This window comes from Macrotis lagotis, chromosome 1 (assembly GCF_037893015.1).
Source record: "Macrotis lagotis isolate mMagLag1 chromosome 1, bilby.v1.9.chrom.fasta, whole genome shotgun sequence".
NCBI classification, from domain to species: Eukaryota; Metazoa; Chordata; class Mammalia; order Peramelemorphia; family Peramelidae; genus Macrotis; species Macrotis lagotis.
Window position 1 is genome coordinate 141,433,661 of NC_133658.1, and position 15,552 is coordinate 141,449,212.

Here is a 15,552-nt window from a genome sequence, read left to right on the forward strand (position 1 = left end):
ATATTTACATGTGTTTGTATATATATAATATATTAATTGAATTATTGAATTCATTTGAGTTAATTGAATATATTCAATTAATTCAATACATACATATATATATGTATGTATGTATGTATATACAAATTTACATATATGTAGCTGGTCAGCTAGCTGCCTGCCATGTCTAGGCATTGTGCTAAACACTGGGGATTCAAAAAGGACATTACATTCCCTGCTTTCACAGTCTAATGAGGGTAACAGCAAGCAAATAACTTGTAGAAACAGGATAGAGAATAGGTTGTAACTCTTTGGCTGGGACTGGTGAACCATGAAATGGAAGGGAAGAGTGAGAGCATTCCAGACCTTGTGGATAGCCACTGGAAATACTTGAGTTAGGAGATAGTTTTTTGTTTGAGGAAAGAAAAGGAATCTGGATTGCAGACTATGTGTGTTGGGTGTGAGTATAAGGTATAAGAAGATTGGAAAGAGATCATAGGTTATGAAAAGCAAGATTTTACATCTGCTTTTGAAGATAAGGAGCCACTGAAGGTGCCATTGTCAGACCTGCAATTTAAGGAAGATTACTTTGGCAACAGAGTGGAGGTTGAATAGAAGTGGGGAAGAGACTTGACAGGGAGACCAAGCAGCAAACTAATGCAACAGTCCAGGCCTGAGGTGATGAGGGCCTGTACAGAGATGGTGCTAGTATCAGAGGCAGGATATATACATACACATACATGTGTGTGTGTGTGTGTGTGTGTGTGTGTGTGTGCATATATATGTGGTATATATGTAGTGGAAAAATCAATGGGCCTTGTCAACAGATTTGATATGAGAGAGGACAGTGAGGCATCATGGAGGCCACCTCGGATGTGCATTTTAGTGACTAGGAGAGGATAGTACTATCCTTGACAGTAATATAGAAGTTAGGTAAAGGGATGGTTTGGGGAGAATGATGAGATCAGTTTAAGGAATGTGGAGTTTAGGATGTAAATGAGAGTTCAATTTAAAATGTCCAGTAGACAACTGGAAATGTGAATCTCTGAGTTAGTAAAGCGGTTAGGAATGGATAAAGAGATTTGAGAATCATCAGCATTGAAATAATTAAATTCATAGGAGTTGATGAAATAATATAGAAAAAGAGAACCATTGACAGACCTCTGTTTCAATACTCTTTGTTAATGGTTATATCTGTGATAACTATTTAGCAATGAAGAATGAGAAGAATCAAGTCAGGTAGGAATGAGTGGGAAGGAAATAGAGGTACCTCTTTTTCAAGAATTTATAAAATAAAAAAGATTGGGTGATGACTAGCAGGGATAGATGGATAAAATGAGGGTTTTTTGAGAATGTGGAAGATGTGGACATGTTTATTGGTAATAGAAAAGCAGCTTGCAGAGAGGGAGCAACTGAAAATAAGTGAGAAAGTAGGGATGTTAATGAATTCAATCTTCTGGGAAAGAAGAGATGAAATAGGATCGCTTGTGTAAGTAGAAGTATTTTCCTTGGGAAGGAGAAGAATCATCTCATTGCGTGAGACAGGGTGAAGTACGAGAATGACTAAGAGCATCTGTTTGATGGAAACTGAAGAGTAGGGAAGAAGAAGTCTTTGGCAGAGAATCACTGTAGAGAATGGACCAGTGTAAGGCTGTATTTGAATCAGGTAATATAGATTTCTCTGAAACTATAGAAAACTATAGAAAAGGATTTGACAATAGAAAAAGATTGACTTAAACATTCTGAAGAGAGTGGGGAGAGAGATTTGAAGCAGAGACACTATTTAGAAAGCTATTTTTATAGTCTAGGAGAAAAGAGGTGAGGTTCTGACCTAGGGTAATGGCTGTGTTAATAGTGAAAAAGGATAAATATAATGCATGGTTTGGAGTTAGAAATAAGAGGATTTAACAAGTAATTGGTTATTTGAGATATGTGAACGTGGGAAAGTGAAGACAATGAATGACTGGCATATGATAATCATCTTTCATACTGTAATAGGAAAATTTGGAAAAATGGATTTCAGAGAAAGATAATGAGTTCTCTTTTATAGCTGTTGAATTTGAGATGCCTGTGGCACATCCAGTTCAAAATACGTAAGAAATAATTGGTATTGCAACCTGTAGCTTAGGAGAGAAAGTGGGACTGAATATAAAGATTTGGCATCATGTGCATAGAAAAGATACCTGAACATATGGGAGCTGAGGAGTATAATAGTATATGAGGAACTTGATAGTATAAAGAAAAAAAGAGAAGTAATGGTCCTTTTTTGTAAGGAGCTGGCAAAATGATTGTTTAATCTTGATGGAATAGTGATTTCTCAGCTATTCAGCTTGCACTCACTTTCTTATCTTGAAGAGCATCCCCCTTCAATGCTCTTTGAAGCAATTTTTTTTTAATTATAAATTATTTCAGGTCCTCTAAATCTTATGCTTCAAGACTTTAATATTAGAATATAAACTCCTTAAGGGCAGGAACAAATTTCACTTTAGTATTTTTATCCACAGTACTTAGCACATAGTAGGTGCTTAATAAATGTTTTCCAATTCATATTAATATTGATTAATTGAAAGTTGACCAATAAGTAATTTTTGTGTCATTATATACCTAGCACCATGCCAACAGAAAATTATTTTTTGGAATTATTGGAATAGTTTCACTATCAGTATAACATTAACAAAAATCACATAGTCATAATTTCAAGTCAATAAGTCAGTAATTTTCTAGGCACTATTCTAAGCACTGAAGATTTATTAAAAGTAAAAAGAAAACAAACCCGAAAAGTAAAAACCAAAACAAAACATTTTTTTTCTCAAGAAGCTCACAGACTAGGGGCAGCTAGGTGGCACAGTGTAGAGCACTTACCCTGGAGTCAGGAGGACCTGAGTTCAAATCCAGCCACAGATACTTAATAATTGCCTATGTGACCTTGGACAAGTCCCTTAATCCCAATGCCTTAAATAAATAAATAAATAAATAAATAAATAAATAAAAATTATAAAAAAAAAAAGAAGCTTGCAGTTAAATGGAGAAGACAACAAGGGAGTAATAATGTATATAAAAAAGCTATATACAGGATGAAATGTCAAAAGGCATTGAGATTATGAAGGACTAGGAGTAACCTATTCTAAAAGATATATTTTAAATGGAACTTGAAGGAACCAGGGAAGGCAGGAAGCAAAGATGAGGTGGGGAGAGTTCCAGGAAAGGGGAACATCCAGTAAAAATGTCTAGAGTCCAAATATATAGAGTTTCTTATATGAAGAACCATAAGGAGACCAGTGTCAATTGATTGAAGAGTATATGGAGGGGATGGGGGGGTGAAGAAAGATAGAAGAAGACTGAAAAAGCAGGAAGGGCCAGGTGATGAAAGCCCATGAGGGGATTTTTATATTTGATTCTACAGGAGAGAGTGAGCATTGGTATTTATTGAATAGGCAGAATAACATGGTTAGGACTCTATTTTAGGAAAAACCAATTTGAAAGCTGAGTGGAGGATGGGCTTGAGTGAGGAGAGTAAACAGGAGGCCAGTACATTAATATAGGTATGAGCTGATGTGGGTCAACAACAGGGGACAGAAGTGGATATATAGAAATGGAGACTTAGAAACTGATTAGATATGGGGAGGGAAGTGGTGAGTGAGGAGTCTAGGTTGTGAGTCTAGGAAAGAACAATGATACCCTCAGCAGTAATAGGGAAGTTAGGAAAACTAAGAGGGTTTTAGGTCAAAGAGAATGAATTCACTTTGGAGATGTTGAGTTTAAGCTATCCATGTAACATTCAGTTTAAAATATCCAATGGGCTGTTGGAATTTAAGACTGTAGGTCAGTAGAGAGGTTAGGGCTTAACAAATAGAATTCATCTTGCAGTACAATTTCTTTCTTTAGAGATATGGTTTAGGGGCGGCTAAGTGGCGCAGTGGATAAAGCACCAGCCCTAGAGTCAGGAGTACCTGGCTTTAAATCACATCTCAGACACTTAATAATTACCTAGCTGCGTGGCCTTGGGGAAGCCACTTAACCCTGTTTGCCTTGCAAAAACCTAAAAAAAAAAAGATATGGTTTAGTTACAGAGTTTGAATGACAGGTTTTCTCAGAGTAGTACACTGAAAAGTCATGATTTCATCACAAGTTGACAAAAGAAATGAAAATATTAGTTTTACTCAATGATAGTTAAATGGTATTTTTAACTATTAAAATATCACTGCTACAATGTCATATTTTTTGTTTTCCTTTTTCCTGTTAGTTTCATAAGAGGGGTAAACTATGTAGGCCTAAAGCAAATGAAGAATGTGATTTTAATGATTTTTGCAATGGAACATCTCACGAATGTGTACCTGATACTTTTGTACGGAATGGTGAAAGTTGCCGTAAGAACACTGCCCTGTGTTATAATGGACTATGTGCTGACATAAATGACCAGTGTAAAGCCGTATTTGGATCAGGTAATAGATTTCTCTGAAGCCTGCATTCAGCACTATTTGACTATAGAAAAGGCCTTAAACATTCTGAAGAAAAATAAAAATCAGTAGGTCAATTGAAAAAAACATTAATATATGTAGCAAGCACTATCCTAAGCTCTGGGGATACAAATACAAAACAGACATCCCTGTCCTCAAGGTACTTACATTCTTATAAGGGGAGACAGTGCACATAAGGGAAGGGTAGTAAGAAGCTATGATCAATTGTAGGATCATTGGATAGAGCCTTGAGGGAGTTAATTAATATCACCTCTGTCTGGAATAAGGCCAGAGCTGATCTGATTATGGCTGCACAGTTGAGGGGGCTGGGAGGATTAGGAAAGGAAATGTTCATCAGCAAAGTGGCTATCTAGGATATTATTATTATTATTATTATCATTTTTAGAGAAGATGATTGGGTAGTAGAGAATGAAGCATGGCTGAGGCCTACCAGGAATAGTGGGCCAAGTGAGAGTCACAATCAAGACAGCAGGGAGCTTGTAAAGGGGTATGGAGCAGCAGCAAGACTGGAGTGAGGCATGGCTAGACCTGACATATTGGACCAGGTGAGGTCATCCCTGACCTGATTAGCAGTGGAGTTTGAGAACTTTCAAGCTTCCAGGGCACGATTTCTTGTCTGGGTGGTAAGGCTGCTGGGGAGATTGTGAAGAAGGGGCAAGGAGGGAAATGAAACGAGTGTGCCTGCCTGAAAAAGTGTGTCTGAGCATTGTTTTCAGCCTGGGCAGGTTTGGATAGAGCCAGGATCAAGGAAACAGAGCAGTGACTTGGAAACATCTGATAGGGAAAATAGTTATGATTTGCCTTCTGTTGGTGAAAAAAAGTCAAGAAACTTTTCTGCATGCATTCTCATCTTTACCAATGGAGTAGCACAGTTCCTTGCCCTTTTTAGCTTCCCTCTCCATTGCTCTTGTGTTGTTCCTCTTTCTATTTAAAGTTGGTCCTGTTGCCCAATTTATCCTGATTTAACCTGTAACAAGTTACATTTATCAGTTATAGTTTACAAAGTGTTTTCCTCATGCTAATCTTGTGTTAATGATCTGACATCTTTCCCAAATTAACTTAGAATATTACCTTTGACTTTATTCAGTTGCTCTTCTTTCTGTATTCTCTGTGTCACATTAACAGTTACTTCCTTGTACTTAGTACCATCTTTTGATTTAGAATAAGATAAGGAGAGTATATATGGAATATATTCAGAGAATTTTAGAGCTGGAAGGGAATTTAGATTTCACTTCAATTAAATTTTTTTTTTTTAGATTTTTGCAAGGCAATGGGGTTAAGTGGCTTGCCCAAGGCCACATGGCTAGGTAATTATTAAGTGTCTAAGACCGGATTTGAACCCAGGTACTCCTGACTCCAGGGCCAGTGCTTTATCCACTGCACCACCTAGCCACCCCTCACTTCAATTAAATTTAACAAGTATTTATTAGAAATCATCTAGTCTAACTTTTGAGACTAGAGGTCATCTAGTCTAACCCTTTCATTTTGCAAATAAGATCCTGAATCCTGGAAAGGGAAATGATGTGCTAAAAATACTTGCTGATTCATTGACAGCTAGTTCATTTCTTCATCTTGTACAACTAGGGTGTGCATGGCTTAATCCGTAAATGCATACAAGAGAACAACAACCGTGTTATACAAGCATTTATGCTTGTAAAACCTTGTGCTAGGCTCTCAGGATATAGGTATATAGAATGAAACAATTACTTGAAAGATGAGAGGAAACAAATAGTTATGTATATATAGAATAAATGCAAACTCTTAAGTAGTTAACTACAAAGAAGCACAGGAGGGGGAGGGCACTAACAGCTCAGCATAGCCATAGATCAGCAGTGTCACACTTAGACAAAATAAGGTAAACTGAGGCACAAAACCCAAGCATGATCAATTTATTAGTAAAGTATGAATTTACCAATAAATAGGATTTTAGGTTCCTTAGCAGAACTAAGACCTCAAATGAGGAGAGCAGTTTCCTTTTATCATTTTTAAGGAGTACATAATCAAGAACAGGATTTTGTAGGATGATACCTAGTTATGATTGGGTTATCACAAATGATAAAATAAATGTGATTGGGGGTCAGTAGGATTGTTTAGAAATCAGAAACGATCGCAACAAAATAACCTTACTTCTCCCTGTAGCTAAGAAATGTTCATTATTTGACTTTGCCTAAGGGTGAGAGAAAAAGTGGATCAGACTTTTTTGGATAGCAAACCAGACATCCCTGAAGGATAGCTTTGTTGTATAAAGATACTGTACCAGACTCCTTGGTGTTCACCCATATCCTTTAAGGATAACAGATTTACTTGAGACAAGAATAGAGTAGTAATTAACCTGACAGCTGAATTTTTGAACTAAATTTGGAGACAATGAATTAAATGTAAGTAGGATAAATTTTTTAAAAGATACAATCCCTGAGATCATTTCAAAACCAAATTAAGAATGGATCTCTCTAATGTATTTTTATTTATTTTTTCTTAAGCATTTTTCAATTCCATTTTAATCTGGTCTCAGGCATGTTGGGAGTTTTGTGGATTGCAAATGACTGGGCAGGCTATAAGTTTGACACCTCTGATGCAGATGGTAGTACTAAGCTACATCTTAAAAGAAGAAGGATTCTGTGAAGTAGAAATGAGGAGAAAGTTCATTTCAGGCATAAGGAGATGGGCAGTGCAAAGATAAGAAAAAGGGAGATGGATTAAGTTGTGTAAGGAACAGAGAAGACAAATTTTTTGGATTATAGAGTGCTGGAAGGGGAGTAATACAGAATTAGGATATAAAGACAAGTGATATACACACCATAAAATTTTCTCTTAATTTGTCCAAATATTAAAGATACACATCAGATGTTTTTAACTCTTTTAAAAAATTTGTAAAAACTCATAAATAAAAAACTTAAAAAATAACAGTTAAGCATTTTAAAATTATTTAATAGTCTCCTAGCAAGATTTTCAGTTTTTACAGTACATATCCCAATTCAAGAAGTATATTTGTATTGAGTAATGCTTATTTAATTTTAACTTCTATGATGTATCAATACTAAATTAGATATTTAGTCAATCAAACTCAATTACCTTTTGATTGTGTTCTATTCACAAAAGAACTTCTTTTATTATAAGCTACATTAGTTGCCAAGTCAATCCTGAAGTGCAAATCTCCCCCCAAACCCTCTATTATAAACAGTGATAATGACCTCCTTTCTAGCTGTAAATAAATAAATAAATAAGTCATTCCATGGGTGTGTATGTGTGTTAGGGGTGGTGTTGGGGGAATGGAAAGAAACATCTCAGTTCAGAAATGCAAAGGAAAAGAAAAAAAACTTTTTAAAAACAAAGTAACACATAGTGTTTATCAGAGTTTTATCAGTGTTTATCAGAGTAGATATCAATATAAGGTAACAAGCAGTGGAGGTAACCTTGCCCATCTCTCTAAGGAAGGGAGTACCATAGGAGTCCTGCATTAGGTTGTCAGTCTATTTCCTCCTGAGGAACCCCTGCAGCCAATAAATCCTGACATCCTCCCACCAGCCCCTCTGAGTTATTTCTTTTGCTATTTTTTTCCTCTTTAAGTTGTTTGGTAACATTTCTCACTTTATCCCTACTTCTCTCTGTTTCTCCTAGGTCTGCCACCTAAAATATTTCAGTCCCCACTAGGGGAATAAGGGGACCCTGCCAATCCTGGGGAGCCTCAGAGGAATTTGTTCATTGTACAGTGATCTCTATCAGGTCCATTGGAATCCCATCCCCAACTTCTTTAGCATTGCCTGAGCTTCTCTGTGATCTTCCAAGTACTTGAATATGGATATCCTTATTATAACTTTCACTGCTTAAAGGGGTTCACACTATTATGACTTTTATAGCTTAATGAATTAACATCTCAGGCTTTCAACCAACTGGGACCTTACAGTATTAGTCCTATGCTGAAAGAAGAATCAGAAGGGAAAACAAATTGAAAATAGTATGCCTTGCTCTGCATTCAAATTCCATAGTTTTTTCTCTGAATGCAGATGACATTTTCCATCACAAGTCCTTTAAAATTGTCTTTGAGTTAAGAGTAAATCTACCATAGTTGATCATTATACAATTTTGTTAATGTGTACAATGTTGTTCTGGTTCTGCTCACTGCATACAATATCAATTCATGTAAGTTTTTCTGAAATCCACTACTCATGATTTCTTACAGAACAATAGTTTTCTATCACATTCATATACCATAGTTTGTTTAGTCATTCCCCAATTGATGGGCATCCCCTCAATTTCCAAATCTTTGCCACTGCAGAAAGAACTGTTATATGTATTTTTGTATTTGTAGGTCTTCTCCCCTTTTTATGATCTCTTTGGGAAGAGTATGCATAGCTTTATTGCCCTTTTGACATAGTTCTAAATTGCTCTCCAGAATGGCTGGATCAGTTCCACAACTCCACCATCAATGCATTAATGTTTCAGTTTTCCTACATCCCCTCCGACATATATCATTTTACTGTCTTGTCATATTAACCAATATATAGGTGTTAGGTCATCCCTCAGAGTTGTTTAATTTGCATGTGTAATCAATAATCATTTAAAACATTTTTTCAAATGACTATTGACAACATTAGTTTCTTCATCTGAAAAGTACTTGTATTCTTACATATAGAGAGAATTAAGTCAAATTTATATTTTAGAAATGAATCCTTTATCAGAAATGCTAGCTGTAAAAACTGCCTCCCAGCTTTTTGTGTTCCTTCTAATCTTGGTTGCATTGGCTTTATTTGTGCAAAATTATCTATCTATTGATTGAGCATAAATTATTCCCCTTTCCATATGACTTATAACTATTTATTGTTCTCCTAATTGATTTATAGTATCACTTTATAGTATCACTCTTCGTCAAAATCATGGATCCATTTTGACTTTTTCTTAGTATAGGTTGTGAGATGTTAGTCTATGCATAGTTTCTGTCATACTATTTTCCAGTTTCATTTAGGAGATTGCAATATTGCAATAATTTAGGTATAGTAATTGTATGAATGGAAAGAAGGGATCATATTGAAAAGATGCTGAAGACATAAAATGACAAGATTTAACAACTGGTTGGATATGTAGGATAAGGAACAGTTAAGGAAAATGCTAAAATTATAAACTTGGGAGGCTGGGAAAATGTTAGTTCTTCAGTAGAAATAGAGAAGTTTGGGAGAAGAATGAGTTTTGTTAAGGGGAAACCTAATATATTTGATTTTGGATGTGGTTTGTTTGGAGTGTCTCAGAGAGTATTGGTATTATGGAGCTCAGAAAAAGAATATATGAGTCTTTGAATCATTGGCATAGAGATCATAATGAAACTCAAGGTGCTGATGATATTATTGAAAGAAAGTATGGGAGGCAGAACCTTGAGAACATCCAAGGTTAAAAGGATGTGTGATATGGATGATGAATCAGAAAAATGAGAAGTCAGAAAGGGGAGCATAAAAGAGAGTAGTGTTACAAAAATGTAGAGAGGAAAGATAATCTAGTAGGAGATGGTGGTCAGAAGTGTCTAATGTAGCAGGTCAAGAACTGAGAAAAGACTCTCAACTAAGAGATTTATGGTAACTTCAGCAAGAACCACTTCAGATGAGTGATGGGGTTGGAAGCTAGAGTGCAAAGTTTTGAAAGACATATAAAAGAGGAAGTAGAAATAATGATCACAGACACCTTTTTTCCTAGGAATTTGGCTTCAAAAAAAAGGATATTTAGGATTATAGCTTGAGGGGAAGATTTTTTAAAGAGACTTGAACATGTTTGAAGGCAGAATGGAAAGAATCATTAGAGAATTTAAAGGGAGAATCAAGGAGAGTTTGAAATTTAGAGAGAAAATGATTGTGGGAAGGATATGTATGAAGAGGAGGGGTGTTGGGCTATTTGTTGAAGAGAGAACAGGAGCATATGTAGAAAGGTTAACCAGGATAAGAAGAACTGGCAGAGACTGCCAAGTTCCATTATCACCAATTTTCTATAGGACATACAGTTACTTTACATTCAATGTATTTGAAACATTTCATCATCTTTCCCCCAAATATAACCTCCTATTTCCCCCATTTCTATCAATGGTACCCTGTTCCTTCAGTCACAAAGTTGGAGTCTTCCTTTGCTCCTCTTTCTCTTTCACTCATCTTAGTCATTACATGGCTACTCTAAGATACATCTTTCATGTGGCCCTTTCTCTCCATTTGTATCACCACCACCAAAATTTGGACCTTCATCACCTCCTGCTTGAACTGTGGATATAACTTTGTTCTTGGTATCCCTGCCTCAGATAATTTTTCTCTCTAGTCCATCTTCCACATAGTAGCAAAAGTGATATGTTTAAAGTATATGGTTCTGACCACATCCCTTACTCAGAAAGCTCCAGGGAAATCCTGTTGTGTCCAGGATAAAGTACAAAGCCCTTGTTAAAACCTTTCTTAATGTGGCTTCTGGTCTACCCTCCCATATTTTTCCCCATGTGTTTCATTCCCATGTCTTATTACCTGCCATCCTCCAAAGCCAGAATGCATTCCTTCCTCATCTCTGTTAAAATGTTCTAGCTGTCTAAACATTTTGACTATTTCTTGATCCCCTTCCTCCCTCTCTCTCTCTGTAATTTATATTTTGTATTATATTTTCTCAGTCCATATTTTTCACTCTATCGAATGTAAGTTTCATGAAGGTAGATTGTTTCATTTTTGTTTTTGCATTCCCAGAGCCTCATACAATGCCATGTACAGTTGCATAATAAATGCTTATTGATTGATGAGCTTTTTAAAAGCTCTCAAAAGTTCCCAGGATGAGGAGAGATCTAAGTCCTAGTCCCACTTGTATTACTTTACTAAATGTCTGATTATTTAGCCCCCCTAGGCCTTAGTATTCTCCTCTATAAAATTAAGTGTTTGGACTCAATGACCTTTGAAGTCTTTATGGATCTGTGATGTTTGTGATTAAATTGGCTTCAGAATGATCATTTGTCTTAATCTGTTTGTTTGCAGCTTCCACAGGTGCATCTTTTGCATGTTTTGAAGAAATAAATGGCAGAAATGATAAATTTGGAAACTGTGGTATTAATAAAGGTTCATTTAAACCCTGTCCATTTGAGTAAGTTTTTAAAAAGGTGCAGAGTATAATGAAAAGATGGTATTAGTAGACTAGGCTCCACTTAACTCTATGATCTGGGGCATTCCTCTCTGGGCTTTGGTGTTTTCATTGGTAAATGGTTATTGTGAGGATATAAGAGGGTTGGGTTAAAGAAAAAAAGTTGAACTGGGAAGTCCTGGGAACTGTCTTCAGATATCTGAAGATCTGTCGTATGGAAGAAGGACTCTATAGGTTGGACCCCAGAGAGAAGAATCATGACCACGGACTGGATGACATTAGAAAAAAAATTGTAACAAAGTAGTGGACTTCTCCTCTTTAGCAGACACTGACTGGCTACTTCATTGGTAGATTATAGTAGGTATTCTGTGTGAATCCATTGGACAAGGGCTATGGGAGCTCCTTCCAGTTTTTAAAGTCTCTGATTTTGTGAAGAGGAGAGGGGGTTAGATTGAATGACGATTAAAGATTTTCCATTTCTAATTTTGTAATCTTTTGAGAAATGCTAATTTTCTTGAATTTCAAAGATCAATATTAACCTAATGCATTTAATGAGCCAATGTGTTATACTTGTTATAAATGTTTTTTTATTTATCATTTTCTTTAGTATAACTAAGAACATTTTCTGTTATCAAAAGGCATTCTTGTTTGAGACTTGAATACATATCAATCTTGACTTGTCATCAAGTCAAGAAGCATTTATTTAGCATCTACTGTGTGCCAGTCTTTCTGTCTGTCTGTCATGTATCACTATCAAAATGGTTAACTGCCCTCTCTGCTTTGTGTTTGTAGGGATCTCTTGTGTGGAAAATTAGTGTGTACTTGGCCAAAGAGAGCGCTCTTTTTCAAAAAAGATATATCTGTGATTTACACACGTGTTTTTGATGAAATATGCGTATCCATTACACATAGTATTCCAGTGGAACCAGGGCAACAAGATTTTACATTTGTGAATGATGGTACTCCATGTGGTCCTAACATGGTAATGAAATGTTCATAAATATTTAGTTTTTCAATTATTTGTCATTCTAGAATCATGCTAAGTGTTAATACAATTCTCACAAAATAGGTGCATGGGTAAAAGGGAATCCTCAGCAGCAGATCTTTTTTTTTTTTTAGGTTTTTGCAAGGAAAACAGGGTTGAGTGGCTTGCCCAAGACCACACAGCTAGGTAATTATTGAGTGTCTGAGACTGGATTTGAACCCAGGTACTCTTGACTCCAGGGCCGGTGCTTTATCCACTACACCACCTAGCCACCCCATGCAGCAGATCTTTGAATAAAGTCTGTCAGTACTAAAGACATTCTTCCTGATCCCTATATTAACTCAGTTCTATGTGACCCTCCCTATAAATCAATTTCTTTTTCCCTTTGATCCACTTGGCACCAAAATTGTGACTCAACATTTTCAGGTTATAATTAATTTTACTCTTCCTGCTTTTCTCTACATCCTCCAACTCTTTTCCTCACATGTAAGCATCTGCATTATTTAGAACTCCTGCTTTGCATTTTTATTCAACCTTCCTCCTAATGCTGTCACCCTTCTCCATACCCTCCATTTCCCCCCACAAGTATGGCATAGCTATACCTACCTTGAATTTGCTTCTGTCTCCTTCAGTTTTGTACTCTCCTGTTATGGAAGTAGACTCCATACTCTTACATTGGCCTTATTTTAGCATTCTTATAACTTTGAATCAGTTTTATGCTTGACCTACCATAGGAACTATATTTGTTTCATAATGATCAGCATCAAATGATACCTTTGATGTACAGAGGACATGCAGTCAGTTAAGTCTATATTCAGGAACAGAAAGAGTTATTGAAAATTTTCCAGATACATTATAAAAATTTTGGGTATAGTCATGCATTTCAAAATTTTTGATGAACTTGCTACTTTCCACTACTTCAAAAACTCCCATTTTTTTAGGACCTATTCAAGTGGATGTAATTTATTTATTTAGTTATTTGACATTTTCATCTATTTTAATGATAGCTCCCAACAATCAAAATTAGACCAAATGCTTCTAATGTTTCATAGGAGCACTGATTATATGCTGATTTAGGGGGAGGAAACTCCAGTTTTAATTAGTTCTTGGAACACATAATGGTTTCCATACCTTTCAGATCTGCAGAAAACATGTTCTTAGGTTCTGAATGAGTTAATTTAGTCAGTTTTGGCATTCCTACCCTAGTGAACTGTCTTGATTGAAAAGTAATTGATTACAACAAATTCAACACATCCACTTTTATCTAACCAGCTATTGATCAGGCTTTACAACCCATCCAACTCTCTACTTTGCCTCCATTCCACTTCTTACTCTGGTCACAGTAATGTAGACAATAAATATTACAGTTGCTTCTAAAAAGACTCTTCTTTGGATCAACTTTTTGTTTTTGTTTTGCTTTTTGCAAGGCAGTGGGGTTAAGTGACTTGCCCAAGGTCACACAGCTAAGCAATTTATTAAGTATCTGAGGCCACTGAGCCACCTAGCTGCCCTTTGGATCAACTTTTGGCTCAAGTTAATAGATCATACATTTAGAGCTAGAATAGATCTCTCAGAGACTGCCTAGCCCAACTCCTTCAATTTGCAGATGAGAAAGGTGAGACATGAAAATGATAAGGTCAGTTCCAGACCAAAATACTCTTTATCTGATCACTGCATCCGTGTATATGTTTTCTCCTTTTTCACAATATATACTACTTGAAGGCAGTGTTTACTTTGCTTTTGGAATCAAATAGAATCAATGTATTCTTGATACCATACAATCTTCAAATATTTGAGACTGAACATTATGGTTTCTCAATTTTTTTTACTAAAGATTTCTGAATTGATCTTCATAAGACATAGTTTTGAGTTTTCTAACTTTTCTTTTCACTTTTTTAGATGTTCCAACTTTTCAATATCAGCCCTAAAGTATTAGTCCAAAATGTGTATTATATAAGAGAGTATAGTAACTTCCTTCATTATGGGTAGTTTACTATATAGTATAACCATGTTTTTTAATTTCTCTTTTTCTTTAGTATAACTTAAATCAAGGAACATTTTCTGTTATCAAAAGGCATTCTTGTTTGGGACAATCTTGACTTGTCATCAAGTTGACTTTTTTTGACTAGAACATTCTATTGAGCTTACATAATTGTTTAATGTGATGTTACCTAGCAATGTTTCTATCTGACACTGTTTGGGTATAGCTATTTTCCTGTCGAAAATATGCTAGTGATAATCATAAGTTGTCCATGGCTTATTTTTATTTGGAGGGATTAGAAGGCAAAATGTATTATATGGTTGCATTTTAAAGTATACAGCTGTACTTACCCACAGATTTTGATAAATTGCTTATAATTCTCCCTACTAAATCTCAGATCATAATGAATACTTGATTTCTTTAGCCAATTTCAGACTTTGTCATGAATTATTTCTATAAAAATATTTCATTCATCATTTATTTCAACATGTTTATTCATGAGCTCTATGAGTGCTTATAGAAAAAAGAACTTGAGAAATTAGGGGAAGGGGGTATTGACCTGATGGGTCAAGGTGGGAAAACAGAAGTCACATGTGCAGGGAGTAGGAGACACATAGGCAATGAATTTTTAATTTTATACTATGATTGCAGATTTTATTGGGGGCAAGGTTATATCTAATGATGTTATTATGAAATACTAATTTGACTTAGTGTTATATGGGGTATGCCTATATTATATAGAACTTTATCATTTAAATTTTTTTTCTTTTTAGGTGTGTTCACAATTTTCTTGTAGAGAGTCTCGTTTTTTGATAGGTGGAAGTTGTAATGCCACTGAACAGTGTCATGGAAAAGGAGTGAGTAACAGATAACAGTAATTATTATTTAAAGTAACTTTAGCTTTTACAAGGATATAATCACAAATATGTAAGCTCAGTATGTGGGAGGCTTAATTTTCCTCTTCTCTCCTTTCTAATACCACTTCAGACTGGAGAATAAAAGAGATTAGGTTCATAGCTTGGCTCAAATCCTGTAGAGTACAATTC

The 15,552-nt window shown here is 35.6% G+C and overlaps 1 protein-coding gene across 2 annotated transcripts in view; it reads left to right on the forward strand.

Moving 5' to 3' along the window:
- LOC141504135 (disintegrin and metalloproteinase domain-containing protein 18-like) overlaps positions 1–15,552 on the forward strand; it is a 150,809-nt gene that overhangs the window by 117,268 nt on the left and 17,989 nt on the right. For both annotated transcript variants that reach the window (XM_074208967.1, XM_074208965.1), the window contains exons 14-17: positions 4,223–4,421; positions 11,438–11,543; positions 12,333–12,522; positions 15,280–15,363. In XM_074208967.1, coding sequence (XP_074065068.1) covers positions 4,223–4,421; positions 11,438–11,543; positions 12,333–12,522; positions 15,280–15,363 — 579 coding nt within the window. The remainder of the gene's footprint in view (positions 1–4,222; positions 4,422–11,437; positions 11,544–12,332; positions 12,523–15,279; positions 15,364–15,552) is intronic.